Source organism: Rhyacophila brunnea, unplaced genomic scaffold, assembly GCF_057557595.1.
Source record: "Rhyacophila brunnea isolate RB1 unplaced genomic scaffold, BYU_Rbru_1.0 scaffold_9, whole genome shotgun sequence".
Lineage (NCBI taxonomy): Eukaryota > Metazoa > Arthropoda > Insecta > Trichoptera > Rhyacophilidae > Rhyacophila > Rhyacophila brunnea.
In genome coordinates, this window is record NW_028233361.1 from 39,011,513 (window position 1) to 39,032,579 (window position 21,067).

Consider the following 21,067-nt stretch of genomic DNA (forward strand, 5'->3'; position numbering starts at 1 on the left):
GAGAATAATAGTTTTGAGTAATTTGACTTTGAAGTTGTTAAAATGTTTGAAATGGTCTATCATGTGAGTTTATTAAGTAATTGTAAAAAGGAAGACTTTAAAATAAAGACTGTTTATTTATTAAGATGGTTTCCAGATGGTAAAGTTTGAAATAAGGAACATTTTGGTATAACTAACTCAATATGTCATTTTTTCGAATTAGTGTCTTCTGCCAGAACAGTGACGATATGTTTGACTATTATCTACTATGGTTTGAATTAGGCAGGGTTTAATTGAATTTTAAAAACTAACAAACACTATCTAAACATTGTAGTCTTAGTTCAATGAAAACGTTTGACTGACAAAGTTTAGTGTGCACTATTTATATCGTATCATAACAGCCTACCTCCACCCTTCGCCACTGTGAGTTAGGATAGGCTAGAATTAGAAACTCACTGATTATTGTAAAGTGTTATCATTAGTGTTATCAGTTTTATCCAAATTCTCCCGAGTTTCATCATGTCAATCGGATATATCATGAGGTCCAGCCATCCCGAGACTTCCCCTCCACAGATTATCCTGTGACAATAACAATTCGGTTGTACCAGTAACCACTGCTCCCTTCTTCTGTCTGACTATTTTCGGCCGGACCTGGCTCGGTGGAACGCTCACCGAGGGCTGCATCCTTCCTATGCTCGGACTCTTGCGGATCTGCGGGCGAGGGTTCTTGGACTGCTGAAGTAGCGGAGACGTGACGCTGGACGATTCATCACCTTCCTCGTCGGAGTTGCCGACGGTTGCGAATTTCTCTCGCTGCTTCAGACTTTGCTCTAAGCGACGAAGAAATCTAATACAGACATAATTGAATTAAGAAAACTGTCTTACTGAGGTATTTTCTTTAGTGACATAATTCTTTGACTAGTTCATTTATCTACGCAAAAAAACTTCTTTTTTGTTCAAAATCTGTGATTATCGTCCGCACACAATATAAAAATTAGAGGGAAGTTACATATGGGAGGTTCACAATAATAAACTTATGGATCTAGTCCAATTTTATAAAATTCGATTTTTTTATTTCAGTGGCTAGATAAAATAGATTTCTATATTATGTGTTAATATCACAATCCTAGCTCTACAATTTTCCGCATAAATGGCAATACTAGTACTTCAGCACTATAAAGAGGTATTTGCTACCATTAATTTGCTAATAATAATAAAGCCTGAATATACTTTATATTTCGACTATTTATTTAAATTGATCCATGTATGTACTATCAAAATATGGTATGTATATACAGTGAAAACATTCCTGAATTTTAAAAAAAGTAGTTTTAACTTTATGTGCAAATATCTCATGTTCCATTTTGATGGACTTGATCCATAATTTATTATTGTGAACAACCACCCATATTAATTAGCTTTGGAAAACCACTATAGTGGAACAACCTTTAATTAATTAAATTAAATTAACCTTTAAAATTTGCATATTATGTATGATGTATTCTAGTGCTAACGATTTACACAGGGTGAATTTGATTATTGTTACAGTTTCTATTCCCGACTTCACTTACATCAAGCGTATCACATCGTTTTCTCTCGCTCGCGTCACTCTGACAATGACTTAATGTGTAATATCTTTTATTTTGTCAACTGTCAATTCATGGTGAAACTGCATTGTATTGTTGTTTTTATTTAATAAAACGCATTTTTTTGTAGTACTTATTCCACTTTTAATCAATAGATTAGGACTGGTTTCGTCCGCCTCAGAGGGACATTGAAACCAGTTGAAAATGTCCCTCTGAGGCGGACGAAACCGGTCCTAATCTATTGATTAAAAGTGGAACAAGTACTACAAAAAAAAATGCGTTTTGATAAATAAAAACAACAATACTTATTGTGTGTTCACATTCATGTGGACCGGTTAAAGAAAATCAAAGCTGGCGCATCTGTACGAACGCTGAGCACTGTGAAAAATTTAGCCCTAATATAGTCAATTTCTTGAGGGTGCGAAGACACAGGTGAGTCCCCAGAGGATATCGGAGAGAGCCAGCTTAATTAAATAATTTATAAGAATCAAGTAGGTAGGTACTTAATTATAGTATTCCAATTTTTTTTTGTGGTAACAAATAAATATTATTAATGTATACATACCTTATTTGATGACCTATAGTTCTCATGCGACTTATTTTCCTGACAGGTTTTGGAACCTCTTCAACGACAGGACTTTTCGGAAGCATACGTGCAGATGCATCCTGAAATAATACATTTATATTATATTACTACATTAATATACTTTAAACAATAATCTTAATTAGCAATAAGAGAAGAATTGGATTAAAAAGAATGGTATAGTTTGTGATGATCAAATAACGATTTTGTGCTATCTACAGGAGAATACAATCGATAGAGTGATATGCAAACATAGCAAGAGATAACCTACACGAAAATTGAGATGGAGTTATAATATTAATACGGTACCTATAGTCACTAGAACTGCTACTCATTAATACAGAAGTTTTGGTAAGATTATAATAGTTTATAGTTTAATAATATAATATGTAATGGATATGAAGAAATCGTATATTTATTATAGAGAAATATTAAAGACAAAGATAGTCATTAGTTTGAAATTTTAAAAAGAGAATATCGGAAAAAAACTTAGAACTATGTGCAAATTGTTTACACCTAATTGTGAGAAACATAATATAAGCAGGATAGGATTAATTATAAGGCTAAAAGGGGTAAGGGCCAGATCTCTCGATTAACTTGTGGGCAAATCAAATACTGTAATAATATATTGTGGTTTCGTGTTGCATTTCAGTTGTTATCTTTATATGTTACTCATACGTAATAAAATTTAAAATTGTGTACCTACATACCTCATAACATATATAACTTCAGTAAACGAAAATATATTATATTATAATGATTTTATTATATTAAGTTTTAATTAGGTGAGTAAATAAGCCGATGGCACCAGCTTCAAGTGTAAAAATCCTGGCATGAAAATATTTGGTCAAGAAATGATATATATATATAATATAGGTATGTACAGAGAAGTATAAATTCGAGTATTAAACCACACTATTGTTAGCCAATTAATAGTGTTCTGTGTTGGTACGGCGATGTTTTTACCTACATTTTGTATTTTTTTTTTAAAATAAATATAAAAAATATTAAAACTATGAATTAGTCAAAAATTTCTACGATAAAACAGAGAAAACTTAATAAACTATATTTTAATATTACATATGACCATAAAATATAATGTTATAATATGTTGGGGTCCTTTGACAAATTCACATTTTATAACTTTTTTTATAATAATCGATTTAAATATATATAATATAATATTGTTTAAACTATGTACTCGTTAAATTTATTTAATAAAATACTTTATTTTTATTATAATAAAAAAAACATGATAGACGAATCAAGATGCTTTGAAAAGATGCAGTAATAATGTATTACCTATGGACAGCGAATGGGGGAAATATGACTGAAAAAATATTTCTTTTCATCTATCTACATTTGGGAAAATAATAGACCCATGAAAAGGGGTTGAAAAATAGTCAGGAATTAATTACAAGGATACATATTTTTTATAATAATTAATGCGTACAAACCTTTCCTATTATATAAAAGATTAAGTATTTAAACACTATGATGCTGGTACTAAAAAGTAATAATTATTATGAAAGTTATCGAAAGGCTGTCGATGCCAAAGGTCTACCATAACTAGCTGATATTGTAAATGGAAAGCAAAATGCAATTATTGTAAAGCGCGACCCAAATTAAGGTGCATGTCGCTGACTATCACGTGACGTCACAGTAAGCTGCCGCTACGAGAAAAAAGGTATGTAATGCGTTGTTCTTGGTGTTATCAGACTGATGCTCTCATCCCGTAGCACATTTTTAACTTTTAAAGAACATTGTCAGCTGGCAATGAGGCAAAACTGAGGCTGGCAAAACAACAATGAGGTCACCTCACGTTGAATTTCACTGCATCGACACTTGCATGACGTTTTGAATGTTTTTATCATATTGCACATGCCTACACTTTTCGAATGTCATGTCAAAATCACGTTTTTTGTTTTTAGCGGTTGGCACTATGTATTTTTGATAAGAATGTTGTCTATTATCTATGGTCTGCAGGTTGGGTTCTATTATCTATGGATGTCATGCGGCAAGTATTTTTACGTACGCGCACGTAGAAACTGTTAAAATTAGCATGAATAATTAATAATATATTATAATAGGCACTCTTCATCAGTGTCATTCTTCATTGAATTTACAGAGATGGTCATGATGGTTAAAAATATTCTGCAAAATGACAAAACGATAGACTAAATTTGTCGCCGCGACAGCGTGACAGTAGGCGACATGCACCATGACATGCACCTCAATTTGATTCGCGCTAAATATTTATTCATTATGATATTCACTTGAGAACGCATTCAGCAGGCCGCAATAATTGCCTTCCCGACACGTTAAGTGAGAGATTTTGCTATCCACTTTGTCAGTGTTAACCGTATGCCAACTGAGGACGGACCTAAAATATCACACTCCTATAAACACGCATAAAATAAAACTAATAAAAATCATTCCGAACAAAAATTGTAATATGTAAAAATAAAAAGAAAGATTACCTCTCCGGTGTCTTCTCCAGAAGCTTCCGCTGCCCATTCCTGCTTGGGCCAACTTCCTGGGTCGGTATTTGGAGATTTAGCCTCAGGAGTCAGACGTACTTCTCGTGCCGAGTTGATACTCTCAGAAGAAGAAGATGAGCTAACAGGCTGCTGTGATCTAGACCTTCTCTTCGGGCTCAATTTTCTTGGAGCAGGAGTACGGAAGTACACATCTTTTCCAGGAACATCTAAAAGATTCTGCAAAGAATGCGGTAACTGTGCTTTTGTTGGGCTTGGAGTTTTACTGCCGGTGTTTGTTCTAGAGTTTTTTCTTTCCCTCCTTCTTCCTGTAGATTTTCTATGTGTTTGAGTTTGGCCTAGAGCACCAGTTTTTCCATTATTCTGAACGACACAATCTGAACTTGGGAAGTCGTAAAGTCCATCAGAATCTGTGAAAGGTAGTTGGTCTTTATGTCTGCCGTAGAAGTGCGGAGAGAATCGACCCAAACCAGTAGTTCTGTCACTTAGTGGACTTTCACTTCTGGAGCTGACTGGACTTAAAAGTTTTTCACTTGATGCTCCTGATTCAGTTTGAATTACTATCGACGGAAGTTGCAAAGACATTTTAGATGTACCAGGGACAAGAAGTCTATCTAATTCCTTTTCCATACTACCGCTCTTAGTTATAGACTTAAGTGCAGCTGAAGATATAGGAGGTGGTATCAATAGTGCTATGGCTGTCTTCTCAGCTTCCATTGCTTCATTTTTAAGAAATACTTCTAATTCTTTGGCACTTTTCAGTTCGCCATCTTCTATTCGTTCTTCTAAATGATCTGTACTAATTCCTTCATCATTTGACTCAAGTAATGGATCATCGGATAAAGTTTCTGAGTCTGATCTTCCACGACAGTGACCTTTTTGCTCCCCAGCGTTATTACTAGCGCCGCCACTTCCAGGATTAGAATTCGTTTTTAGCAATGGTGAAGGTCTTCTATGACCTAGAGCTGGGTGCAAACTAGTTGGTCCTGAACCGGGATCCTCCATTTCTGACGGACAAAGTGGATTATTAGAACCGCATCTAGAAGGACCAGGACTTGCCATTGAACTGTAACCTGATGAGCTCAAATTTGATTCAGACGTTGTTCTATCACCTCTTGTACACATTGAGAAAGGACTCAGATAACACATCGTCGATGGGCCTGGAGGAGCAAGACCTTGGCCAGTATTTCTTATAGCTGGTGAAACCGATTCTGACCCATCTGATTCTGCTTCACTCATATTACAAGTTATTGTGATTAGAGGTGGTGCCATAGCCAAATCCAATGAAGTAGGCTTATCAAATTCTTTCAATAATCTCTTCTGTTGTTGTTTATTTGGGAAATGGAAGCTAGTTTCTCCAATTGAAGCTCTTTGGGGTGGAGGAGATCCAGCAAACATGAGACCGGTAGGGTAATGTCGTGTTGGGGAAGGTTGTTCTATCGTTAGTAAAGGTATTATGAGGGCTGGTCTGGCGGGACTTAGGTCTCCAGGAGAAGCTGTCGCTCGACCACAGCTACTACTTAGTTCTCTCTCGCTATCGTGGCTATGAGTCGTAGGACTTGGGGTATCATCAGTCGTTTGAGTGGATGGGGTAGGTGTATCGCGCCCTATTGGAGGTGGTCTCATCTGTAAATTAATGACAGGTTGAGTATATTCGGAATATTGACGCGTTTAGTTTCACTAATAAAAGTTATTAATTAACATTTTTTTTTCAACGTATATTTAACATTTAAGAATGTAACATTCTAATTATTGAACATATATAATTTTTTCAAACACTTCTGAGAAAATATTTTTAACAATAGAGGAAACCTTTTTGTAAAAAGTAAGATTAAAAATCATTAGCAAGTTCATTAAAAAATCTTGGACTGATCCGTGACATCGGTTAGTAATTATTAGTATAAGAAATACCATATTCGATTTGAAATACAAAAGTCGATCGCCAATAGTAGTTCAATTTGGAAAACGCCTCAGAGAGTATTAAAAGCCATTAGTTAAAATTTGTTGCAATTAAGTATGATTCCTTAAGCATAGTGGTCTATGTGCGTGAGCACGATACCCGAGAGATGAAGGTTCGATTCCTGCGGGGTGTCTTACTTTTTTCCTGATATAATATATTTTCTCAGAAGTGTTTCAAAATTATGTATGGTCAAGAAAAGTTATATTAGTCAATTAATTTATTGAAACAATGTAGCCACTACCTAAAACAACGAAATAATGACGAGAATAATGAATAATAAGGATACATAATATTAGAGATTCATTAAATTACTGGACTTCCACAAAAAGATTAATAAAGGCTTAATAGATTTAAAATACATTTTACTTGGTCAATATCTCATGACAGAGGATGTCTAGACTAGATGTTTAGACTAGATACTTATAACTTGATACAAAATAGTACACAATTTGCCTCAAATAATTAAATTATCATAGTTTACAGAACATAATGAAATAATTACCTTTAATCTTAATGGAGAAGCATTAGATCCTGGGCGAGGACTTTCCGTCGGTCCAGCGACATGCGTCTCCCCTCGAGGAATCACTGATATATCCTGATTACTAGCGTCATCGTCTTCTTCTTCAGATTGGCTGAAGGATGCTCCCGGAATTTCCATGGAAATATGATCATCACTAATATCATCATAGTCCACAGGAGATGGACTGCATCGATGCATAACTGGAGTCAAAGCTGGCGATGGAAGCGGTGTAGGGAGTTCTCTAATCGGAGATAAGCATTTATTTATAGACGTTGGGATCTCCAACAGAATAGTTGGAGGATGTAGTAGATTTCCACCAGAAATGCTGGCTCTGTGTGCACTTAAAACATCTAATACTGGCACTTCAATTGTACTACTTTGAGAGTTTGATTGCCGGTAAAAAACTGGAGAGTCAGATGGGCCACTTGAGAAAGAAATCGGAGTATGTATTGATGATGTAGTAGAATCATCGTCTCCCGCAGCATCATCTTGGGGACTTGAAGCTGATGGCGTAGTAGAAGGAGATACAACAATTGAAGAAGGTCCACTTGTTCCAGCTGCAGTAGACGAAAAGTTCCTGAACATTGCAAGAATTGAATCTGCACTAGAGATTTTATTAGCTCGACCAGAGTATTTTCTCAGTCCCATTCCAGGAAGTACAGCTTCTAGACTCGACATGGACATGTCACTACCTTGATTACTTGAAGTACTGTGAGGTGACCTTGTATCAGCATGAGGCGATGGAGGCGTACTAGCTGACTTAAGCATGTGTTTATTCATTAATGATCCAGCGGTTATTTCAATTTCAGATCCAGAGCTCATTTCAGCTGAAACTTTGTTCAGTAACCTAGCAAATGTTACTTTCTTTTCTAATTTCGGATCTCCTAAACTTACAATCGCGTCAGATGGTAACTCTCCAATTTCGCTTGTGACAAAGCTTGTCTCTTGATTGTCTTCGGTATCTCTGGCCTTCAATTGCTCTGATTCCCTGACCCGTCTCTCGCTGAGTTGGATGAGTTCACACATGCTGACCTTTCGCGCGTGGTTATGGGTGGTGGCCGGGTTGATCAGCTGTTGCAGTATCTGCTTCTTTTCTGCGGCGTTTTTCTTTGTCGGAGTTGAGTTGTTTCTTTTCTTTCGGGGCGATGGGGTACCTGTGCGTTAGTAAATACTGTACCACATGATGGAAAACAAAACTGGTTTAATTTAAAACAGATAATAAGGAAATTGAATTTTCATTTACATGATATGGCATTATTGTTTCTTACTAGAATCTAATATTATGATGTTAGATTATACTATTATCTATTTGGTTTTTGGCCAGTTAACATTTTTTCTCTCTTATGTTTAACACTACAACATGCCATGAGTGTAGTAGTAGTAATAAAACAGTGATGTAATATTCCTCCTTATTTCTTTGACGTTTCAGATTCGATGCATATGTCATTCTTAATGGGTTCAATTTCTTAAAAATCCCTAAACCAAACACAAAAATAACCAGCTGTGAATTTGTCAAGTAAAATAAAATAGTAAAAATTGAATTTAAATTGACCTATATACCTATTCCAGTAAGATATATTTTTATTTAAAACAATATAGGTTAGTAAATTTTTTAAATACAATATGAACAATAATTGTGGTATAATCAAAGAGATCCAGTCTTCCAATCTCTTTGGGTATAATAGTATATGACGTAAAAAGTTATTTAGTTTTAAAATTTAAATTGTTTTTGTTGAAGTACTTACTTGATGATTGCGACAGTTAAAATCTTTATCATTTTAATGATAAATTAATATCATAAAGTAAGCAAAATAAAAATTAAAACTAATAATAAAAGTGCAGAACTAGTATGTAACAGCATTCAATTTATACTAGATTTGTGAATCACACAACACCAAGAAGAAAGGAAGGATTTTTTAATAGTATTTACAATAGAAAGGATAAACAGTCTTAAAAGAAAAATGGTCCTACAAGTTTAGTATTCCTAAAATTTAGACCGATTCAAACGACTTTAAAAATTAGTAAAATTAATGAGACAAATATTAATTAAATAGAAAACTACCTTTCTAGATTCTAAACGAAACATTAAATAATTCTTGGATATTATACTAAGTATATAGAAAAATGCATTCAATTAAAGCTAACTATCCCTAATGGCTATTGAAGGGAGTATTTATATATTATGTAAAAAGAATATTGGGAAGTGTTAGGGAGACATCAGTAAACCATTATAAGCAGTCTAGTTTCCAATAGAAGAAATAATAGGAAAGGTAGAAGTAGAAGTCGTAGAATAGAAGAGACATCCAGGGTGCAGCACATTGAAGTGGTTGATGGATGCAAAGGCTGTTTTGAGAGATATAATAAATTTAATATACCTACTGATTTGATGTTAGATATCTAATGAAAACAATGAATCATTGAAAAAATATGTAGGTACTACTTACCTACTTACAAAGGTAAATATCTATTTATCAGAATATTGAGTAGTAATTGTTAGTCATTTTTTGGTTTTGCAATATGCACTGAATTATTCAATGCTTTTTCGATATTTTACATCAATAAAAGATAAATAATAAATTCATCGTATTCCAACAGAAAATTATCTCGAGGTATGAACTGTCAGGCGTAACGTTTTTTAACGCGGGATCCAACAGCTGCGTTAATTTGAGAGAGCGAGATAGAGGACAATAATTATATATTGAGTTGCGGCATTGGAAAATTAATAAATGTGACATAAGTGAATTAAATATTATACATTGCATTTTCCAGTGCGTGTTTGAATCTAGAGCATTTACTAGATGCATTATGCTAATTAGGCTAAAAACTATTCATTGTTAGAACCAAGAGGTTCATGTGCCAAGACAAACGGCAGCTGTTAGATAGCTATTAATTGTCCATGGCATGAATTTCTCTCAGTACCGCCATCTTTGATTCGGCGGGCTCAAATACAGATAATTGAAGTTATTATCAACATAAATGTGTAGGCGATGTTTTAAAACATGCATAATTTCGTTCTTAAAAGAATAATTATTTTTTAACTAAAGCATATTTATGTCATTTTTATCGTATTATAAGAGGGGTGTTATCGTTACTTCATCGTAGTTCATTTTATGACACGATATTTGATGTGACCTGAATATAAATAACATTTTAATTATTGAAATGCGCTACGTAAATAAACGGTTACTCATTGCGATTACCAGATTAGAAACAACATAATATCACTTTCTAAGTGAAAATAGTTGAATATTCGAATATGTTGGATACTCTCAAAACAGCCAAAGGCATCATCATCAAAAGGGGGAGAATCTAATTGCAACACAGTGAGGTGCGACGACTAGAAGTGCTTCACGTTCAGGCAAATCAAGAGCGCGTCGATCGTGTCGGCCACGACCCCGCGTCGCCTTACGTCTGGGGGGAGGTCTCAACAGGTCGTCAAGACTGAAAGTCCTGGAAGCGGGGACTTCCAGCGGATTGGCGAGACTGAGAATGGACGGCTTGCGGATACCGAGGCGGTTGAAGAGGGAAGATCGTGTTCCGGCTCCTGGTCCGCCACCTGGCGCTCCGCCCGTGCCGCTAGACGCTCCGCTGCCCGGGTTGCTGGACGCTCCGCTCGCTGACACGCCGGATACGCCCCCTACTGCCAGGGCTCCCACGCTTCCGGTGCCAAGGCCCCCGTCTCGTGCCGATGAACCGCGTAGAGACAAAGGATTAGCTGAAAATGTAAACAATATTATTTTTATAAAGTTTAGTTAGGTAATTGAATTCGTTGGCTGAATTCTTAGCGCTCAGTGATTAATTTTATTAAACATACATAATTTTGAAAACATTTCTGAGAAAATATATTATAACCAATATAAAAAATCTTTTTTTAAAAGTAAGACACCCCGCAGGAATCGTACTTGCATCTCTCGGGTTTCGCGCCCATGCACATAGACCACTGTGCTAAATGCGTCATAATTAATTGCGACAAATTTTAACTAATTGCTCTAAATACTCTTGAAGCGCTTTCAAAATTGAGCTACTATTTTCAAAATTTAAATTAAAGTAGGTATTATTTCAATTACTAACCGCCATCACGGATCACTCCAAGACTTTTTGTTGTAACTTACTTGAACTTGTTAATAATTTTTAATTTACAAATTTTTATTCACAAGATTTAAGAATATAACATTCTAATTATTGAACATACATAATTTTGAAAATACTTCTGAAAAAATATATTATAACCAATAGATGTGCATGGGCGCGAATAGCGCAAGAGATGCAGGTTCAATCCTGCAGGGTGTCTTATTTTTTCAAAAAAGATTTTTTCTATTGGTTATATTAATATATTTTCTCAGAAGTGTTTTAAAAATCATGTATATTCAATAATAAGAATGTTACATACTTAGATCTTGTGAATTATTCGTTGAATTAAAAAATACTTGATTAAAGAATAATTTTATATTTATGTTGAATAATAATGTATATTTCATAGCGTTGCATATAATATTATCTTAATACATAAACTTAATCATCTAGTGGTACTAAAGAAGTCAAAAATATCCATACATAGGCCTAGATCCGAGAAGCCGCTGACTTGACGAGATTTCATTATTGTGGAAATCCGTGGCAAGTCAGTATTCTTCATTTAGTGTGGCGTTTTATAACACTAATAAAACGATTGACTCGCAAAAGTATATCAAAATCATCAGCCTGAATCTATCCACTGTCAGATGAAGGCCTTTCTAAGCTTATTCCAGTTCTCTCGATCCTGTGTGTTGCGTTGCCACGTATTTCCACATAACTTAACCGTTTCATTGATCCAGCGGCCTCTAGTCAGAAATATATATTATATTATATTTCTGCAGAAATTATGATAGTGTCTTCTTCTTCTTTTCTTCATTTGGCCTCATTCTTGCACTCACACTTGCAAACACGCGCGTTAATATAATTTTAATCCTTACTTTAATTATAGTTTGTCAATTTATGGGTCACAGAGATTATCAATATAATTTTTTATCGTGAATATTTTACAAAAATTATCTCGTAATAAATTATACTAATGGTTTTATAAATGCGTCTAAAAATTAATAAATGTAAAAAATCTTAACACCACTGCACAGTTATGTACCGAAAAATGACTATATTCTAAAACATTAGAGCGAGAGGTTTAAAAGAATACTATTTTATGTAACAAAAATACTTTATGCAGTCATCAAATGCTTAAAATAAATATAAATGATAATAAGGCTTCAAAATTATATAAATAGATTATCTACAACGTTTAAGGAGTGTCCAGGATCATGGTTTGAAAATACAATAAAAACTCAATTTTGATCTTCGACGAGCATGTCCCCCCTTAACACACAATATATAAATCTGTTTTATCTAGCCACTGAAAGAAAAAATCGAATTTTATGAAAATTGGACTTGATTCATAAGTATTGTGAACCACCCATATGTAACTTACCCTCTAATTTTTATATTGTGTGCGGATCATAATCAAAAATTTTGAAAGAAGTTTTTGCTTAGATAAATGAACTCGTCAAATTATTATATCACTAAAGAAACTACCTCAGTAAAAATAAAATTTTATGAAAATTGAACTTAATTGGAATTATTGTGAATCACCCATTTGTAGGTTCTAAAACTAAAATTATTATTTTTAAGATTCGAAAAAATATCTTACGTCTATTTCTATCCGCTTCTTCCGCCAGTAGTTTTTCTATTTTTTCGGGGAAATGTCTCTTGGCACACCACACGAGTCCAATGGCTGCTAAGACCACAAAAACGGTGATGAGACCCAACCAGAAAGGCTCCTGAAGCATTCTTTCTGATAAGGGCTTGAAAGGGATGTTCATCATTCGTCTTTCACACCTGAAAACACGATATATAGATATTATTATCATCGTGAATAAATAAAATGGAAGGCCAAATATTAATGTGTGTTATTTTAAGTTATTTTACTGTTCACTCTTAATATAAAAAAAAACATAATAGATAATGAAGAGTACTTGTAAGAACAGTCTATAAATTTATAGAATATAGTTGATCCGCAGAAAATGTCTACTGGTATACTAATAGTATTGTCGCCTATTTTATGATTAGTTTTACGATTTAAAAACTAATAAACTAAATCTTCTTCTTTAACCCTGTCACGACCCAGCATTGAGGCATAGGGCAAGCTCAAGTTAGCGCCACTACCTTCGGTCCATCGCCAACTCTCCCGCCTCCCACCATGTCAGAACTGTAGCGCGTAGATTGCTATTATAGCACCGCTGTAGAGTGAGGGAGGACCAGCCACGGTGACGGAACCCTTGAGGCTATGCCATAAGGGGACGAAGTGTCGCACCCTCTCTCCCAGCCACGCAAAGAGTCTCTTTGTGATTACCTCAATCACCGAAGACTATTGTGTCCGCTCACGAACTCGAGTGTTTGTTACGCGGTCGTTTCAATGTACCCGTAAGATTCGGCGGAGACATCGATTCTCAAAGCTCAAAAGCCGAGATCCTTGAAGCTTAGTAAGATGCCATGTCTCACAACCATACAGGAGCACGCATGCGTTGATCAAACAATATTTTAGTTTAAAATATAGTCAAATACTAGTTTTTATTTTGCTCAGCAGTCCGCGATATATTCCTTTTATTTTTAAAGGTCCGCAGGAGTAAAAAGGTTGGGAAAATATAACATAGTACAACAATTTAGTAATAACGTATTTTTACATTTATATTTAGCGATAAGAAATAGCGTAGAAATGCGCATTTCTCCATCAAACGTATGATGTAGGCCGCTTGAAATTTTGATTTTATTTCCACACAATAATTGAGGCGCCGAGCGCCAAAGGAGCTTAAGCACCATTTAACAAAAGTGCTACAAAATGGCCAACAAGTTTTCAGTGAATTTATTTTTTTAATTTTAAACTTGAATGTTGAAATAATGGACTATTATTTTCTAAGCAAAGCAAATTTAAAAAAAATAAAAGTATTATTTGCAATAATATTTAATGAAAAAATATCTATTGGATTCCAAAAAAATGGTGATGGAGCCTCTTTGGCATATAGAAAAATGAAAAAAGGTGGCACTTGATACTTTTTTTGTTGCATAAGCTTCTGTGGCATTAACATTTTCAAACTCAAATAATGGCATTAATTTAAAAGAATAAATCATTTAAAAATAAGCGTTACTCCAAACTGGCCAAAATAACAAAATCATTATTCAAATTTAACACCATCATTTTTTCTCAAGGATTCGGGTGATTTTTTAAATACTTTTTTTAGTGTATATCAATCGTAATTGGATATAAAACAAGATGAAATTAGAAATAAAAGTTATTTTCCTTCATGTAAGTAAAAGTTTAGTGGACATAATTACTAAAATGACGTTAAAAACCATATTTCAAAAGTAATCTAAAATATTTTAAACAAAAAACGGATAAAACATGTTAAACTTACCGCGATTTTCCTCGTTTACAGGTTTAACACACATTGAAACTATTTTTCTAATCCTTCTTGAGCTCATTTTTAGTTTTTTTCACTGTTAAAAACGTATATTCAATAAGAAAAATCTGCCAGCTGTTTTGGTCTCGCGCTCTCCATAGTATAATGGCAGATAAGCTTCTGTGGCGTGCCGACATAACGACCAAAACAATTATGCCACAGGAAATACATCTCTATTGTAAAATATCTATAATTATTTGAGCGATAAGACTTTGTGGCATGATACATATCGATTTATCGAAAAAACCTACATTCAAATGTCAAAAATCGTAAAGTTGGCGCTTGAGCTCCTTTGGCACACGGCGCCTCAATTCATTATACTTAAATTACATACTCTTTTGTATCTTATCGTTCAAGGTAATATTTTAGTACCCGACAGAAGAAGATCATCTAGGCTCAAGGATCTCTGAGACTGGAATCAATGGACAAAATAGCGCCTCTTAAATAAAGACTAGCAGTAATTTTCACAAACCTGGTCCCTTCCCACCAGGCATAGCAGCTGCAGTGGAATCCTGTTGGACGTTCAACACATTTGCCTCTACCCTCGCAAGGCTTCGACTCACATGGCTTCACCTTCGACTCGCACGACGAGCCTGTATAGCCCGACCTGCAGGCACACATGTGTCCTCCACCAGTCAACACACAGCTGCCGAAGACGCACGGCTCTAGCTCGCACGCCGTGAGAGCGCAGAACATACCTGGAACCAATGATTGAGGTCTTTATCAAAATTAATTATTTTATTGCAAACGTAACAATTTCACGTTTCCGCGAAAAAATATCGAAACTGCTGAAGAACATCGTTGGTTGGGCCATTTATATTTTCATTAATCCTTACTTCCCACCTCCCTCAAATCCCAGTATTATTGTCACAAGACCAAGTGACCGGCAGTCACGTGGGGAATGCGACAACTGTACGCCAGGACAATTGGACGCCGCACTGTCGTAAACACGTAAACAGAACGTAGATGAGGATTTTTTATCAGTTTCTATCTACTACTTAGTAGTTTTAATTCATTTTACTCTTAACATAATGTTTTTTTTATTGCGAATTGAGAATTACCATGCCTAAGGCTTTATATAAAAATAAAAACTCTTTCTTGTTGTAACTTAAACATATGCACGATTAAATCATTATTTACGTGTGCATATTTAAATTCTCACCAACTATTAAACCATAATATAATAATTTAAATATACATATTTTTATTAAATATTTTTTTTAAAGTACCTATAAGTACCTAACGTCTATTTATTTTCGAATTGCGTGGCGTCCAGTTGTCCCGGCGCCAAATCATCCCAGACCCGTCACGGGTCATGAGAGACCGTGTTGCAAATAACATTTAGTTACTCCAAAACCGCCGAGTTCGTAGGCTTGCTAAAGCTGTCGAGCTATATCTGATACGATACGAACGAGGCCGTATTAACTACGGAGTGATTTAAGAGTTAGCTCAAGACAACTAGTGTGCGTGTTTGTCTGTTACCGCTAAACCACATAAAGACTGATTCAGAAGTTGTTCGTGGGCCACGGCCGGTCCAGCTTGATATAGTGTGATCGTCGTCCCAGCGATACATCTGAATATCTGCTAAGCCGTGATACTGGCTATCATCATTCATTAACCTCACATATCATCCATCAACAGTGTACCGTCAAGTGCCGTGCACCAGGTAACCCAAACAAACAATACCGCGCGAGTGATAGTGCAACCAGGCTACGGAGCCATCATCAACATCATAAAAAGTCAATGTCTGGCATCCTGTTAAATCACCCTCCCATAGATCCACCATCCACCATCACACTAAAATTATACAGTCCACTGCAAAAAGCGCCACCAATCGTTATTATGTTGAAATTGAAATTGAACAAAATATTGAATTGAAATTAAAATTAACCAAAATCGAACTGAATTTCACTTAGAGAAGAAAAGTAAAAAAAAATATATATATAATAATAATTATATTATATGAAAAGTATTACATCCCTATGTTCGTAGCGCGGTCGATACATAAAGCGAATAAAATCTAATATTATATTTATGATAGAGCTCTTAGTAAAGCAAACACTCGATTGTGTGAGAGGCGGTGCCGAAGCGTTTCAGCACCCATTCACTGCCAAGCGAATCCAGTGTGGCGACTCTCGAGCCACTTCACTTTTATTGGAATCCATAATCATTTCACATAACACTTTACTAGATGTGTGTGGTACTTGAGAAAATCTTTCCTACATATTGAATTGATTTCCGATGAAATTCTTGCTACAACAAAATTAATTGTTTATTGAGTATGGAAACTTTACTGATACAAGGGTAATGGTGTTATAAGCAGGGCTTCGAACCGTAACTGAACCGAAAACCGGAAAAACCGTTATTTTTGTTGGAATGAAAACCGAAGCTGAACCGAAAAAAATATCGGTTTTTACGGTTTGGTACGTGTTCAAACATGCGCGTTAAAATGATGTTACCGGTATTGCCAACCGTACTATAATTATAGTATTCATACTATAATGTTGGTCCGTGTACTCTATGTACGATATAAACGTCTGAAAATACTATACTTTTGAAATTTTGGAAAAAATAGATGAAACAAAGCCATTGACCCCGGTTCGAAACGGAATTATTTGATTTATTCTGCCGGTAAGAATTTATCTAAAAAAAAAATTGTCGCCAATCACTATACGTGTAATTTTTTGAAGATGCAGGAAAGTATCGGTCATTCAACGAGTACTATATTTTTTGCCGAGATACTATTATGTGATATTATGTGACGAAAATATGGCAACACTGGATCTTACTCCCCACTTCGAACGAAAACCGAAACCAAACCGATATATCGTCGCCTTACTATTAAAACCTTGTAAGTCCAGTTTCCCACCATTGCCACTATATATGACAATATATAACTACATATCGTCACCTTACTATTAATTAAGACCTCGTCCGATATTATGGAAAATTAAAGTTTGTTCGACAGAATTTAAACAAAAAAAAAACATTTTAAACTATATCAAAACCTCGGTTCCCTAGACTAGTATGTTGTCCATCTATCGACAAATTTAAATACTCGTAGGTCTCTTGGTTTCAAACATGGAATTAAAACCTCGTATTTTACAACCAGTGTTAGCAGATTCATCGATTAGAGAGGTACAAGTATTTAAAATATTGTTTATATTACGTTTTTCCTTCCCCTCAAGATTATTATCAAACAGACTTACGAGGTTTTAATAGTAAGGTGACGATATATTTTAACCGGAACGAAAACCGAATCGAAAAAAAATAACGGTTCGGTCAGGTTATAAGCTTGAAATAAATTTTGATTCTCTAGTAGGTTGGTAGGGAAAAATGAAATGGAGAAATAATGAAAATAATAAGATAAACATATTTATTAATGATTCAGAGTTTCAGAATACTTGCCAGTAAAATGCCCATAGCATTGGCAGGAGCTACGGCCATTTGTGGTGAGGCATTTCCCGCCATTAAGACAAGGATTCGGATGACAGCTCTCTACGCTAGCATCCTGGGACCCTTGCATCATCTTTGTGCGGTAGTTAACATCTAAGAACATGAAATAAAAAGTATTATGAAATGGTTATCTAATTGATCTGGTTTCTGAAATTAATCTTCGGAGCGGATATTTTTAGTTTCGCGTCTAAAAGTGAGTTGTTTTTTTTATTATATCATGGCTACATAGTATGTTCATCAGTGATATAATTTGTTTACTGAAAAATTAAATCTGTACATGGCAGAACCAGATATGAATTTGTCATAATTCATTATCTAACTCAGAACAAGAATATCCTAGGGTATTTGGTCAACAATTTCAGGCAAGAAACGGTGCCACGAAAGGAAAACCTTAACATTTTCTGAGCATAATAGTACCGAGGTACTTAATTATTTTTCATAACTTACCGAGTTGCGTGCTGACAGTGGCGTTCAATCGAACCCCAATGGTATCACTTTTCTGCCTCACCGTGAGAGAGCTAAGGTAGGATGTTATCGAGAGAGGAGTCCCGCTCCCCACGACGTTGTATCCCACGCCACTGACTGCCTCGCACAGACCCCACCGCGTGCCGTTACTGTCGGCATAGCTGTCGTATATCTATAAAAAAATACATTCATTAAGTAAACTGAATATTAATACGAATTATATACTGTAGAATGTAGAATGAATGGAGGCATCTAACGATATATTAAAAAGAATGCAATTTAATAAAACAAACAATACTATTCCTACACACTGATGGAATCTGAATTAAAATTTGAATTGATTTAAGTTTGGTACTATTCTATGTGAATCATTCTGTACCTTAGAGCTAAAAGTGCGGAAGTCATATTTTTATCATTTTTGTATGCAGATTTAAATGTGTATTCACGTTCCTTAATGCTGACACTTTGGGAGTCCAATGTCACATGGTTTTCAAAATACTTACCTACTTCTAAAACGATAGTTTTTCAATTGTTATACTTTAGAGCTGAAAGAGTGGATGTCCAATTTAAGTCATTTGTGCTTTAAGCCATAGAAAAAGTGCGGAAGTCCAGAATACGGAGTTTTGGTCTGAATGCGAGTGAGTATTTTAACTAGATTAAATTTACCACGTTACAACTGCTCTCCTGCAAAATATTGAATATGTGACTTTCAGACTTTCAGCTCTAAGGTACAGCTTGAAACCCTAGTTTCACCTTTCGGGAAACTCATCAATGACAAATTGAATGTACAATAATTGACAGAAAGTAATAATAGTGTATTACCGTTTATATATGAAAACAATACAGTAAACAATTATGAATACATTATTATTAAGTGATAGAGTTAGCGGAAAATCTGAAATATTAGAAATTTAGATGTGTTTAGAAATATTGTCAATACATACCACAAGACCATTAATCATAAGAAATGGCACTAATAAGTTACGGCGTCATTAGGTAGGTAATGGGATAATACTAAGTAAAAAATTAATCAGGAATGGAAGTGTTGAAAATTTTAAAGTATTTGGAAATATGGTAAATTAACATACTCACTGTTAAAATACATTCAAGAATCTATTAAGATCGCAAAAATAACTTAAATGGAATAGCACAATATTTAAACCAATTAGAATTTAAAACAATTTACTAATTCATCAATAGGAGTATCTATAATATTACAAAAAATTTAAAGATAAACTTACAGTTAATTAAAAAAAACCTCTATGGGTATGTATTGTTCAGCTATTTGAAGCTGTATAAATTCAAAACAATCATGTATTTAAGGGTTAATAATATATAATATTTTATGGTTATTTTCATCACTGCAATGTATTTTATAATTATTTCTTTCGAAGATAATAAAGATTTTTTATTCATTATTTTATGTATTTTTGTGTAATTAAAATAAGTGTTTAACTTGAATTATTTTTATTTTTATGGAATAAAGTTTTGGTATTATATTTTTTCAAAAACTTACAAATCGTCGCTGTAGGATTGGTTTGTCGAATAGACCAAATGTCAAATGTTCAGTAGACGAAAAACAAATTTGATTATCCTATATTTAAATACATGAAGGCATTTAAATTGTTGTTTTTACTGCATATGAATGCTGTTTTCATTACAAAGCAATTTAAAGAAAAGGGTGATTCTGGTCCATTTAGATACAAAAAATCATTCTGCATTCAAAGGTCGATTTCGACAAAAACGGATATTCGACAAACCAATTTATAGCGACGAAATAATAATATTATTATGTTATTTAAGGTTGGAGCTTCGCCGAAAGCTTCGAGTCAATCATTGTATGCACCAAGTGAAAACTAAACAGAGCGTAGGCAGATAAATGGGACGTCAGAGAAGGCCTACCAGTAGACATGAATCGTATTCAAAGTGAAATTGGCACCATTTGTCATTCCTATTAGTCACTTAGCTGCTTCGGATAGTTAGTCACCCATTACAAATAAATGTTAGTTAATTTATTATTGAAACATCTTCTATTACTAATGGCTCGTGTATCGTAGCTAATATATTATTAAGGTTGATTGGGGGGATTTAATGGAATATAATATCCATCATTATACTTAGGTACCTTTGATAATATAACCAGCGGTGTTGTGCTAAGTAAAATAGTGCGGGTCTAGAACGATTCGGCGCCGGGACAACTGGGCGCCACGCAATCGAATGAAATTCGAAAATAAATATATGTTCCTGAATTATAGGTAAGTACTTAAAAAATATATTATATTTAATATTAATTTTTAAATATTGATTTAATTGTGCATATGTTTAAGTTTCAACGAAAAGAGAGTTCTTTTATTTTTATATTAAGCCTCAGGCATGATAATTCTCAATCCGCATTAAAATACATCATTTTAAGAACAAAATTAATTAAAACTACCAAGTAGTGGATAGAAACTGATTAAAATTCCTTGTTTACTTTCTGTATAAAATCGTAACGAACGTCTATTTAGTTCATTCGACAGTGCTACGTCTAATTGTCCTG

At 34.4% G+C, this 21,067-nt stretch overlaps 2 protein-coding genes across 2 annotated transcripts in view; both read right to left on the minus strand.

Annotated features, from left to right (window-relative positions):
* Positions 1-490: 490 nt before the first annotated feature.
* Positions 491-2,225, minus strand: LOC147063615 (uncharacterized). The gene is made up of 2 exons (XM_085960115.1): positions 2,131-2,225; positions 491-826 (listed from the first exon to the last, which is right to left on the minus strand). Exons 1-2 carry the CDS (start codon positions 2,214-2,216, stop codon positions 502-504), a joined length of 411 nt encoding a protein of 136 aa, XP_085816241.1. The 5' UTR covers positions 2,217-2,225; the 3' UTR covers positions 491-501.
* A 2,244-nt stretch (positions 2,226-4,469) lies between these two features.
* LOC147063616 (uncharacterized) overlaps positions 4,470-21,067 on the minus strand; it is a 257,403-nt gene continuing 240,805 nt past the window's right edge. The window contains exons 12-19 of the mRNA XM_085959431.1: positions 18,511-18,700; positions 18,016-18,156; positions 15,080-15,305; positions 12,801-12,988; positions 10,635-10,841; positions 7,109-8,280; positions 4,629-6,272; positions 4,470-4,547 (exon numbers count right to left, since the gene is read on the minus strand). Of these exons, the coding sequence (XP_085815557.1) occupies positions 4,470-4,547; positions 4,629-6,272; positions 7,109-8,280; positions 10,635-10,841; positions 12,801-12,988; positions 15,080-15,305; positions 18,016-18,156; positions 18,511-18,700 (3,846 nt within the window). The remainder of the gene's footprint in view (positions 4,548-4,628; positions 6,273-7,108; positions 8,281-10,634; positions 10,842-12,800; positions 12,989-15,079; positions 15,306-18,015; positions 18,157-18,510; positions 18,701-21,067) is intronic.